Raw genomic sequence first — 13524 nt, forward strand, 5'->3', positions numbered from 1 at the left:
AGGTAGAGAATACTTCCTAATTTGAGGTTGTTGAGTTTTAGTTTGATAAAGAATAAATTGGAGATTCCCAAATGTCAATGTTAGAGTTAGGACAACCCCAGACCATAAAAAAGCCTTAAAAAGTCATTTGAAGGATTAAGTACCACAGCATATGTAGCATTTAGCCTTGCTGCTAACAGATAAATAGGCTCAAACATGAAAACATCCTTTTTTTTAAACTAAGTGTAGGGGGCAAGAACAGTATAACAGCTTTACTATGCTATCACTGCTGTGGTTTCAACAATAGGAGTGTCCTTAAAAGTAAATTAGCTGAGTCAAGGTTCAAAGTCTTCAAACTATTGCAAACTATAAAGAGAAATTTGGAAAAACTGTAGAGAATGATGAAGCTATCTCACCGTTAGCGTGATACTGTAAAGCCATATAAGTAATGATGGGCTGTGGCCCGGTCAGGCTGCCCTTTGTATATAAAGTCATTAGAGCCTCATCAGTTCTGGCTGCACCAGAGCACTTCTAAATGATGCGGAACAGCGGATTGAACCCCCCCTAACCCACCTCACATGCACGGCTTCTGGGAGAACTTGTGTGTGCGATTATAGATGTGTGTGAGGTCACGGCGGGGCCCTGAAATAGCACTTCATTAATCATCCATGGTGTCAGGCGTGGCGGACCCGTGCACCTATGCCAGTGGGCGCCATAGACACGCGCCCATGAGGGGGATGCTTCATTTGGAGCCCAGCACCTCTGTGCATCATCCCAAAGCCTCAAGGGCTTAATACCCTCTGACGTCTTTGACCCAGTAAGACAGGGGCAGGCGATGAGGTGAACCCACCACCGGAGGCAGCGGTAGGGCTCAGCACAGCGTTCTTCTCGGTTGTTTTCGGCCAACAATCACAAAAGCGGGTTGTCTTCTCAGAATATTGACCTCTGCATTCAATGAGAAAGTTTAGATCAAAGACTTTAGTGTTTGAACGTCCCCTACTGTTTCTTTTTCATACAAACACAATCAACCCCTGGTGTGTTGTTAATAAACAGCTGATCTTTGTCAAGTTCTCTCCATGTTTTCAGGATCTCCATTCAATTGTATCCTGCCAAGAAGCCGGGCAGTGATTACAATTCCAGCAGCTGCAGTGGCAAACTTACAGTAGCACTCACATTATTACCTATACAGTAGGCACACATCCAGCAGAACAAGAACTAGACCAGAGCAATCCACTTGCCCCCAACCTTCTCATAGCCAGCAGGCCCTCATTAGGAGCCTTGTAAAGTCCTGGGACCTGCCAGGCTTGGGCCTCTTCACCACTACACACCCCCAGGCTCCAGGTGTGAGGGGGGGCTGCACTTCACCTTAGGGGACAGCTTGGGCTCATTTGAGTCGATGGCTTGCCCTGCGCCTGCTGCTGCAGCCGGCCCCTGTAAACTACAAAACTGCACGAGGGCTGAAAGGAGGAGAGCACGGGGTGTGTGCAGGGGGAGCAGGGATTATGACCCTGTAAAGATGAAAGACTGTGCGGGCAACAAGCGATCAAAGAGGAAGTGTGTCAGCACTGATGTGGCAGGGAATTGGTTCTATCAGAGGCCCCGGGTCGTTCAGCCTCGGCCCGCATCTGTGTTTCTAAGTGCTTGTGTGTGTGCTGAACTCTGCTCAGCGGGACTTAATAGCCATAGTGGACACCAGTGGTCCGAGATAACACCCTAACTTTCACAAGCTGCTGCTAATTGCTGTTTAAGCTACATTCTGTCCCGGGCAGCACAGCGTGTTATGCTTAACACGCACACACAAGCACACCTACTGTAAATTTTACCTGAAACCAGCATCTGAAGTCTACAGCCACATAGTTAATCTGATCTCACGGTTAATGTAGAAGCATAACCGCAAGGGGCCGGTAAACTGTTGATTTACACTCTGTTCCAATTACTAGCATTGCTGGGAAACAACACCTAACTGTAATTGTGTGTGAGAGTATGTGTATGGAGTCAATCAACCTAGTTATAAGCTGGGCACTAAACTCACTTAACCTTGTTATCTTTCAACACAGCTCCAGCCATGTAAGAGGAAATTGAATTAGTCTAGCAAGCTATTAATAGAAAAAAAAACACAGAAACAGCTTTGAAACAGTTACATTAGATAGTAGCCCTTTTGCCCCACATGAAAGTAAAATGCAGAGGAGCCACAGGCTGAGAGGAGACATGGGAAGGAGAAAAAAAAATTAGTCGGAGACGATAAAAGGGAGGCTAACCCTTGGCCAAGGCTAGAACTGACAGGTTTGATGTCAAAAAGAGAATGTTAACCCACCACTTGCACATCTGAGGGCACTCTGGACAGAAAGTCCAGCAGCTCGTTGTTATCAATGGTGTAAGGGTCTCGAAGCTTCTTGGTGAATTTATTCACCCCTGTAGGAAAGAAAAAAAACAGACAGTGTAGGTAGAAAAGAGATGAAGATAGAAAAGATTTAATGCACTTTGCTCAAAGTAGCTTAGAATAAAAACATGAATACAGCTGCAGGAGAAAATATGTGAACCCTTTGGAATACTTGCTTGTATGCATAAACTGGATACACTATTGTGTTCAATAAAAAACATAAATTGGCATAATTTAAGCTGTCAATGTTTTTTTTTCATCGTTGTGATTTAGATTGACATAAAAAAAAAACACATCATGTATCCAGGGGTTCACGTACTTTATTTTGCAACTGTAGCATTCCTATGTAATTTTGATTCTGTTTTTTTAACTCTATAATCAATAAAGTAGCATTGCTCACCCCAGGCCAACACTATGAGTCGCAGCGGGATGAAATAGATGATGACGGTGGCCAATCCCAGAGCCACAATCGCTAGCCAGCTTAAGAAAGGCACAGTCCAGTTAAATGTGCTGCAAAGGGAGAAAATCGAAGACAAAACAAGGTAATGATTAAAATATTTTTGTTCTGCTTGACTAAATTTGTACATTTTTTTATTTTAAAATAGCTACTTGAACGATGATCAGCATCTACAAAGTTTAAATTATAGCATGCCTGCATGCAGAGACAGTGGTGTTGGTTATATCAGAGTAAAGTTTTGCAGGAATGTGCTAAATATTAGACACATAAAGACATGCAACCTTTGTGTTTGTGCCTAAAATGTTAGTCTTTGCCAGGATAAGTTGAAGAAGCAAGCAAGTAAAAGTAGACAAACTTAGCCTGGGAATGTCGAAAAAAAACAAAAAAAAAAAAAACAACTCAAGAACACGAGGAGCAAAGCGGGCCTGTTGCCGAGGAGCAGGCTTACTTCTTTATCCTCTCGCCATAGGAGGCCACTTCATCCAGAGCATTCTGCACGCTGATGCACACGTCCTGAATGGCATAAAGCTTGTTCATGAAGCCCTTTTTCTCTGAGTCCTGCAAGAGGACAGATAGAGATATAAGGGAGAAAGAAAGAAAGGATGAGGAAGAAAGAGATGCCGACAGAGAGAAAAAGAGGAAAAAGGAGAGAGAAGACAGAGGCTGGGCACAGGCATCTTTGTGAGAACAATACAGTTGAAAGAGCGTCAAAGATTTGGAGTGGGAAGCCAAATCACCGGATATCCTGCGTAAAAGTGGCAGAGCGCTTTCATTCCAAGCAGTAATAGAGATATAGAGTTGGCAGAACAAATCAAAATGTTTTCCTTGTACAAAAGCACACACAAAAAATTTGAATATGCGAAGAAAGAGGGCGAATTAAGCTGAAAGCCAAATGGATACATCAAACTTTGGGCCCTTACCCTTTCTTTTGGCTGCTGCCAAGGCAGCTATAGGAAGACGGGGCAGAGCCCTTTTTTTGTTCTGGTGGCTGGCACACTGTGACGATGCCACCAACCGTGACATCATTATCATCCTCATTAACATTGTCAACTGCAATGAACAGCACTTCCATTTCAACTTTGGATGGTGAATATTTCTGTTGTGATGTGGGGAGAAAGCACAGACTTGCATCCGTCTAACCCCAACAAAGCAAAGTCTTTGAGAAGTCATGCAACAGTCAAGGAGCTTCCTGTTGACTGACAGGCTGGCGTGGACAAGACAGATCTGGACACAATGGGGTGTTCAAAAACCAGTGGCAAAGTGGGGGCAAAATGTTGCAACACGTGTCTGGATGGCATACAAGGGGGAAAAAAAATGGAAAAATGTAGTTTTTGAGGATAGAAGTAGACCAGCATTGTAATCAAATCCGCAGTAAAGAGAAAGTTTGATAATTGAATGCAAAGCTTGGAAAAATGTATTTACAGCTGTCTGAAAACCGGCGCAAAGAGATGATTGTGAAACTGATGAAGATGGATGGATGCTGTATGTTTTAAGAATAAAGTTGTGACTAATTCCTATATGCTCACGGTTGACTGAGAACCATTCAAAGCATGAAACCTTCAGGACCTGAGAGGCCTTTACCACATTTGGCTTTTTGAGGCCAGCCACCTCACCACAAACCTCCCAATGAGACTCAGACTGCCCCTAACCCACCCTCGTCTTTATGCTCCGCGTCCAGGATCAGATAATGTGAAAAATGAACCATAGAGCAGTCAAGGAGACCACATGGCCTCCCCAGCAAAACCACACAAGACAAATAGATATAATTAGACAGCCTCTCTGGGTTATTTTTCTTCGCAAATATTTTACTAGACTCCGACTTTTTTTTTTCCTTTTCTCGGTCCTTTGCTTTCCTCGGAGTCCATCTGTTTTCCATTGCTCGCTCAAACAAATCTCAGAACGTGGTGTCTGTTGTGCTAGCCTTGGTAAGACCCGAGCCGAGCCGGGCTGGGCCGGGTCAGGACGTTTCATTCTTGAGCCGGAGCTCAGAGGAGACCGTTTGAGGGCCATGGGAGTGGTATGAGAGAGCAGGTGGGGGTGGAGACAATAGGTCAGAGGTCACAAGAGCATAAACCATTGCCACATGCCCTTCGGACTGCGGTCTGACTCCTATTTCCTGTCTTCAAACACGGGTTGCAGAGGCGGGAGGTAGCAATAACACTGAGGGCCACGGAGATCCTTGTTTTCCCAGCTTCCCTGCACACTGTGCACATATGGAGTCAGGCAACCTGTTCTTATAATGGAACTTAATATGCACACAAGAACACACACCCTACAGCCATTAGATAAGGTTGATCTGCACACCTGGTCTTGCTGCGTTTCCCTACAAACAATTCTACATCCCAGCAAACATTAGACCACAAGGGGACCTTGACTTCTAAAAGTTGCTCCTTTTCTGTGGTGATTTCAAAACCATGAATCACAGAAAAGAAATTTATAGAGGCAGGAAATAAGAAAGACAATACCTTCATCCATCGTAGTTATAAGAAAAGGAGAATTAATGTTGTCTTAAATATTTCATAAAAAAGATTAAGTATCAGAAGGCCTCAGGAGTGGATCCGTCATTGTATTAACACACTGAATAAAAGATGTTAGTTTTGTCATGCTTACTGAGGTTCGGTGAGGAGGTGTGCGTGCAGATATGTCAGTCTGGCATGTGATCAGATATGCAGTCTTTCAGACTTCACTCAGGAAGAAGGTCTTCACGGAAGACCTTGACGGAGCGACTAATGAAATTAAAGCTGCAGTCTTGCTTTGACTTTGCTGCAGATGCTGATGTATTTACGTTCAAAGTATCATTTAAATCCCAGCACCTCTGGCAACAGCCCTGTGATGGATGACACTGCATGACAGTTAATGTAAGAAGCCAAATGAATGTGTTAAGCATCATGAATTTTGATGGACTGCAACTACAGGTTCTTCTGCCTGTGTTGTGTTTAGCTGTTTTATTAAAGGAAGTCTGCAAACAACAAGCAAAAGACTCTTAGAAATGATTCCAGACAAGTCTTTGTAGGATCATCTGCAAGAAAATCTCTACTTTTAGATAATAAACTGTTTTATACTGCAACCTCCTTCATAACAATATGTGATGTGAGCTCAGTGTAGACTGCTATTACATGAAATACTGCATTAATACAGTTTGCTCTGTGAGTGAAATGTTTTTGTGTGCATAGCAAACTCTTTGACATCAATTAACTCTCATCAGGCCGGTAGCAGAAATATTTAGTGAGCCGGTGTCCTTTGATGGCGAAGAGTTGCGGATTTTAATTGCACGTGTGCCATTTAAAGGCCGTAAATGCATCTTTTGTGGTTATGTCCAAAGTTTGCATCATTGTTTGGATGTGTGGAGCGTGATGTCAAATCCCCGCAAACCGTTCACAGCTCAAGCAGCGGGAACAGCCGTTAAATCGATGCGAGTTGTTTGCATCTGTTAGGGGGAAAATATCCCACTTTGATACCAAAGAGAGCCCAGGGACGTGCGCTCGCACACACACAGACAAAGAAACAGCCAAGTCAGGCTAACCACATTGCGCTTGCTGGTAAATTGTGGTAAACAAATGTGGTAAACTCCTTGAAACAGTTGATTAAATATTTAACAAAGGGAAGACGTGCAGTCCCTCAGTGTGCTTGGCTGCTCCGTTTCTTTCACGGAGGTGCCGTAATGGCAAAGCCCATCTATATGCAAAAGTGTAACTTTACAAAGACAGTTTGTTCTTCACTGACCCAAGGCCTAGGGCTAAACAAGAGAGAGGTCGCTGAGGACTTAGCCTATTACTATGGACTCAAATATCTGTCCTATATCCACTGGGTGGGAAAGGAAACAGCCATTTGAGACTGTTTTAACCTCTGATCACACTGTTCTCCCTGCCGGGTTCTGCCATAAAAATGATAAACCCAACAGTTATAATGTAGCAGCATACATCCCATCCCACCAGGAAATGAGTCTGAACCACCAGTGACTGCTGCTCATTGCTGCTGTGCTAAAATTGCACCTGTTTTTCTTTGTTTTGCTCTTCTCGCCGTGGCAGCACAGTAAAAATTGAAATGTCATATAAAACCTGACAGCATGCTAATATGTGACTCCCAGAGGGCATCTGGGAGCGCTCGTGTTGATTTTGTAACAGAAAAAGTTAGTCGCCCTCCCATCCCCACCCCTTGAGAAGAGAAGGAAACTATCGGAAAGCTGAGCGACAAAAACTCAATTTCCAAAAAGTTAAAAGACTTAATCCTGCATATGATTAACAACTGATGCATATTTAAAACTCTCTTCTTCTTCCTGGTTCCCTCAAAAGAAGAAGACAAAAGTAAAAAAACAAAAAAAAAGAGGGGTTACAGCTACAAATTTCAATAATATGTAATGTGGTAAACATTATTGTTCATTCTGATGATGACATTAATTAATTTAGTTATTTGGGAGGTTTTATCAAAATATAACACATTTATGGTTTCACTGATGTCTATTTTGCTTAATATATTGATTTAACACAAATGTTTGTTTTTTTTATTTTAAGCTAAATCAATTTGTTTATACACATTTTAGTGTTTAAAGACGTATGCACATTACTTGTGAGTATGTGTGGACCTCCTTAAAAAATACACCATTTTGTTCTACATGTATGCATATCCTATAAGTTTTAGGCAGATTGAGTTAATGTGTCATGAAACATGATATTTAAACAGGATAGGCTACTTTTTACCTCTTGTATAAGGTGTCTTTTTGCATAATTTATTTCCATCTCTATAATGTTTCAGCTGAGAATTTTCTAGTTCTACTACCTGTAATGCAGAAGCATCACTCAAGTTTTATAAAGTGGGAGTTTCGAGGTTCCCCTTGGCAGAAAGAACTCTTGGGAACTGAGCAAATATATTGTTTCAATCTCAAAATCGTGACAGGACCAAGAGCCCAATCTTTTAGTCAAGGCATAATCAAGCAGCTCCGACACAGAGGAGGTTCTGATAAGGAGCTCAAATGAATGAGAGTTTATTTTTATGAGTCCGTGGGGTTTTTTTTGCATGGGGGAGGATATTTGAAGGTGCGCTGAAGTTAGTTTCCACAAACTCAAATTTCAGTCAGGACTGTAAGCTGAAGGTGGACCAGTCACACACAACACTGATTACTCGGTTCGGTCGGTCAAATCCCACAGTGGAGATAAATTTACACACACAAGTTAAAAAAAAAAAAAAAAAAGGTGCTGGGAGGTTAAACGCAAAAGTTGGTAATGGCTTGTTTTGATTTTGACCCCTGCTTTACTTCTCCGCTAGAAAAGTTCAATTTGTGCAGCTCGTCTCCATAATGTGTCCAGTTGGCAGGAGGTTGTTTGCGGCGGATCATCTCTACCCGTCTCCCTCTGGGGGCTCTCATCACCTCCACCACGCCAGCTCCTCCATCAGGCTCAAGGTCAAGAACACACTCGCACACAAGCATCAACCACAACACCCGTCCTGCTTGGGATCGCCCCTTCCACTCTTCCTGCTGCCCGACCCCCACCCCCCAGGTCTCACCTAAGTTCCCTCTCTCCTGCACTCTCCTTCCCCTGTCCTTCCCAGAATCCACCCTGGCAGAGGGTGATGAATGGTAGAGCATTACTCTTGTCCGCTGTTGGCCCGGTTTTAGATGACTCCATCCCGTATTGCTGGTTTGTCAGTCTATCAGTTTGAAACTGCATTGCATTTATGTGTAAATATTCGATACCTAACATGGTACATTTTGGCACACCTTTATTAACGCATGCATGTACAGAGACAACAGAGACAGAGGTAAAAACCAGAACTCTAAAACTTTTTTTTTTTTTTTGGCAGGAAAGAAACAATAGAATCAGAGTGCATTTCTATGAAGTAAGGGAATCACATCTTCAAAAAGTAAATGAAATATGCATCCTCTCTGTGCTCATTACAGATTTATGACGATTGTTAAAAGAAAAGGTGGCGCCTTCTTTCTTACATGTCTGACTTTAAATTCAGACGACACCGCTGTCAAGTGTTGTGCTCCACATTCTATCCAATGAGAGGCTGAGGGGTGAATGTGTGCCGTCGTGAGCCAGACTCTCAAAGAGAGTTACTTTTAGTGGATGAGAGCGAGCACGAACTCCTCACCTACAGTGCAAGGTGTGCACGCCGCGATCCTTTGATGCATAGTTCATCAATGGAAAAAAGTTCAGCTCGTTCAGCCACAAGTGTATATGTGATTCAGAGCAACAACACCTGGGAGAATAGATATTTTTGCATTTGGCATAATAAGCAAGGGGAATTACCCCGGCAATGTGACATAGCTGTTGCAGATTTAAAGACAACACACCGTCACCAGAGTTAAAGTCACCCCAAAAGCAAAGAAACACTCAGGGAAGAGAAGATTGTTTGAAAATTAGCTTTTTTAGGCTTTATTATCAGTAAAATAACGTTCCAGAAAGCCGTCATTATCTGTAAGTGGGTTGCAATTAACAGTGTTTTCACAAAATCATAGGGTTCTGACCACACTGTGGCAAACTTCTTTTTCAACTGTTTATTTTGCAGCACAGGGAGAAGTAATTGGCGTGAGTGAGCCACCATGTTACCCTTTTTTACCCCACAGCCAGAAGTCCCGCAGCATAGTAAACACAGTCTGCAGGTCTACAGTGATACAGGGACGTGACACAAAAAAAAAAGACAGGAGCAGCCCTCCATGCTGGAGCTCACGGAACTTCCCCATCACCTAAAAGTGCAAGCACAGGCATGGCCCTTGCAATGGTTGGGAGCCAAACGTGCAGTGAATGACTATTAACTGAGACGCAGACAAGGGACAGTTACTGCACATAAACCCTGACAGGACGCAGGACAGTGTCCGCCGGACACACGAAGAGCTAGCCAGTTAACCAGGAGACAGTGAAACACACTAGCAGAGGAGTCCGTGCCACAGCCACACACATGTCCACTTACCACCATCGCTTTTATCCACTCAAAGTGCCAGGAAGCCAACATATCCTCGAGGACATGGTTTTTATCACGGCTGTCCTCCCAGGGGCCTGGTTTAGTGTCCTTGGATAGATTACAGTGAGATTTTCTCTTTACAAGCCACAAACATTTAAAGTGTTTCACAATGAGGATGTTCTTCTCAGCAAATCCACAGCAGAGACTGACGGCATGATCACAGCTTTAGCCTGGAAACACATTACTCACCTTTGTTTACACACAAGATTTTTCTGTATTGGAACAGTGTGGCTTTTATTATGTTTTTGGGGTACATTAAACTTTTTTTAAAAAGCCACATAGGTTCCAAACTACCATTAATATCTAAAAATATAATCAAATAGAAGAATAAATGGGAAAAATTGACATTTATTTCAAATAAAGCCTGAAGACAAAATTTGAAGGAACCAGAAGCTTTTGAAAGACAAAGATTTACCTGATGTTTGTGTGTGGCTAAGAGGAAAAACAAACAAACAATGCAGTGTGTGTTGAATAGAAACAATACCCCTCCATGCCCCCCCCTTTACATCTATTCTTCTCTGTATTAGCCAAACATGATTAAAATGCAGCGCCTATCCGCATCTCTGCTGAAAGCAGGAAAAGAAGACAGTGAGAAGGGAAAAAACACGACGAAGAAGAAAAGTCAAAAGCATCTTTCTTACAGCGTGAAGCTTCTCATCCTTCACAGCCCCGCATAAAGAAAAGAACACAGACATTCAAAACTCTTCCAACCTCTCCTATCCTCAGCAGCGGAATCCCCCCCCAAGACAACCTGAGAACAACCCCTCTGCATCCCAAGCTCAATGGCCTCCCTAGAAAAACATTTCAGTCATGCTTTATTCAGAGCATTGATAGAATTCCCAGTGCTCTCTTTAGTCCAATTACATTACGCCATGTCCTTATCTAAGCAATCGGAGCAGCGCCGTGACTCTGGCTCAGACAGCAGCACTGGGGCTTAACAAGGTGTTGCACAGTTACAGATATATTTCTGAAGATGAGTCTCAAAAAATAAACTAATTTCTATTTATTTAGACAAAAAGTGTGACATATTGTAGACTTATGTCCTTACCAATGATTCATTTATCAATAAACGCCATTGTAGAATTCCACTTTTAAAGCAATAAAATCACTAGAGTTAAAGTCTTACCCCTATGGTCAGAAATAGGTGAAAACATTGTATAAGTGTGGATTAAGTTTGACATTTAACTCATTATTGGAAAAATTATTACATTGGCTTTAGTTATGATCATGAGTACTCCCTGTGATCATCATCGGACACTGAGATTTTAATGTTTAATGGTCAACAAGACGTTCAGAAATCAGCAAAGAATGAAGAAATCGTACAGTAAGATCATATGGATAAGTTAAGCAACATCTGAAAAAGATTAGTCCTTTAGTGTAAAAGAGTGAAGGTAAGAAAACATATTCTGGAAATGATATAAGCAGCATGACTAACATGTTAGTTTAGCACCGAAAAGAAAACATGTAGTGGAATTTCCTGCATCTCTTTGTTTGCTTTATTTCTCTGTATCGCTGTGTACATTAGTGGCAGGAAATTACAAAAGCTATACGGAGTATGGAGTGAGACTTGGGCTAAATTTGTTGGTGCTCCTATAACAATGGATCCTGAATACAAACCAGCTAGCTGCAAGACCTCAGCAAAAGTAACCAAATCCCTGGCATTTATTAAAGAAATACAGAATTTAGTCTGAAAAAGAAAATGCCAACAACCAATAGACTTTTCCAACACATTTACTGTATAGTCTAGTTTGAAAAAACATAACTTTTTTTTTTTTTTTTTTTTTCCTAGTGATATGGGACAAACGTGTTAAAGAACTATTGTTGTTTGTGTTTTTGGTGTTTATAGCATGCTCTTGTGGCATTTTTCTTATGATGGAGGACATATATAAAGAAAATTAAGCTTAAAATTGCATTTCTGAGTATTTCTTTATTCAAACTGGTATGAATCAGGAGCAGACAAAAAAATGCTGTAGAAAATATGCTGGGCAAAACACAATCTCCCTTCTCCACTTTATTCTGATGCTTGTCTGAACTGGCATGTGGGTCAAAACTAGGGCTGGGTTGATAAAACCGATTAATCGGTTTGAATCGATCTGAGCTTAATAGATCAATAATTGATCCATAAAAATAGAGATCAATGTAGCACATAAAGCTTGATGCTAACTATAATGGAATTTTCCATAAGACGGCTAATGCTAACACTCAGTTGACCTTAGCATACTTACAAATAAACAGCTTTATATACTCAGAGAGACTAATTTTCCAAACTCTTAGAGACGTTTTTAAGAAATCATTTGTGTTCTAAAACATAGTGTTTTGCTCATTCTTTTTTTTTTCTTTGATTTTTTTTGCACATCCTTTTCTTATTCTTCTTGAAAATGTGCTGTAATAAGAGCTCCACCTAGTGGCCAAACTGAAACACCCTCCAGGAGTAGCAGAACAATGTTTTTACAATGTGAATGATCTGAACATCTTTGTTAGAGCTTCTCCTTTTGAGAAACCATGTAACATTGTATGCTATTAACAATATTCAAAACGTATAGTAGATTATTATTGTCTTTCTAAACAAATGTGTAAACAGTTTTTTTTTTCAAGAAAAAAAACATGAATCGAATCGATCCAGGCACTGGCTAATTAAATCAAATCAACTATAGAAATGATTATCAATATCCAGCCCTATTCAAAATGTACAACACTGTACGACTGTATAACTATATATATTTGTCGCCTTTTTTGATGCACCAGCAGTGTTAGGTTGGGGTTGTGAATGGCTGTAAGCTAGTGGGACAGTGTGTAAATAAAGGGATAATGGGAAATGGCTGCACCAACAGTCCCGCCCACAACTCAGAGGTGAATGTCTTAACAACTACTACCGCTCTGCAGAGAGTATTTTCTAGAAAATGATACAGATTAATTTGATTTTAATTAGACCATAAGGAAGACTTTGAAAATAATTCAAAAGATGAATGGAAATATATAGGAAACTATTTGGAAAAAACTCAAATGTGTAAATCTTGTTAAAGTTTGAGAAATATAGATAAGGCCAGGTGAAAATTATTAATAAATGGGGGAGGAAAGCCGTTTTTTTGTAAGTACATGTGTGTGAGTGAGATATTGATAGATAGACACACTGGGAGAAAGAGAGCGGGGGTGTGCCGAGCAGTAAGCCTCTGAGCAGGACATGATTGCAGTGTGTATCTTATCTGTGTCAGGTCCTCCTGAGGCTAGTGGAGCCTAGCTGAGCGGAGCACAAGCGCTTCAGTGACCAGTCAACCGTGTGAGGGTAATCTCCTCACTCCTTCAGTCTGTCTCCCTCATTCACTCTCTCTCCCCCATTTTTCCAGTAAGCCCCCCTCTGGGAGGCAGCTGAGCCGCGCACACGCATGTGCAGCATTCACACAAACAGACATTTACGCGCACAAACACTCACAGTCATGCGAAGCCTAGAGGTGATTGTGTCCTGCCAGCTCTGGACAGCGAACCCACAGGTGAAAGGAGACATCATTGGCTAGATTACACACTGAAACCCCTGCAGCCTACAGCTTGTAAATACAGGAATGAGAGGCATGTTCTCGCCTCACTGCCCTGTTTAAGTCCAAAGCTGCTTTTTTATAGGACATAAACCGTCTATTCTATAAATGCATTCTTTTAAAAATATTTTTAAATAGGACTAACAAACTTTTAAGGGTTTTTCTGTGAGGAAATACTAATTTATAATGTGAAAACAGTGACATTTGCAATCAAT

General features: G+C 41.6%; 1 protein-coding gene across 6 annotated transcripts in view; it reads right to left on the minus strand.

Annotated features, from left to right (window-relative positions):
• mctp1a (multiple C2 domains, transmembrane 1a) overlaps positions 1-13524 on the minus strand; it is a 119337-nt gene that overhangs the window by 7899 nt on the left and 97914 nt on the right. For 4 of the 6 annotated variants that reach the window (XM_024275326.2, XM_036213589.1, XM_024275325.2 and 1 more), the window contains 4 exons: positions 9729-9827; positions 3265-3374; positions 2760-2869; positions 2294-2391 (listed from right to left, as the gene is read on the minus strand). In XM_024275326.2, the coding sequence (XP_024131094.1) occupies positions 2294-2391; positions 2760-2869; positions 3265-3374; positions 9729-9827 (417 nt within the window). The remainder of the gene's footprint in view (positions 1-2293; positions 2392-2759; positions 2870-3264; positions 3375-9728; positions 9828-13524) is intronic. The other 2 variants (XM_036213590.1, XM_024275327.2) reach the window with 1 other exon arrangement.

This window comes from Oryzias melastigma, linkage group LG9 (genome assembly GCF_002922805.2).
Source record: "Oryzias melastigma strain HK-1 linkage group LG9, ASM292280v2, whole genome shotgun sequence".
Classification (NCBI taxonomy): Eukaryota; Metazoa; Chordata; class Actinopteri; order Beloniformes; family Adrianichthyidae; genus Oryzias; species Oryzias melastigma.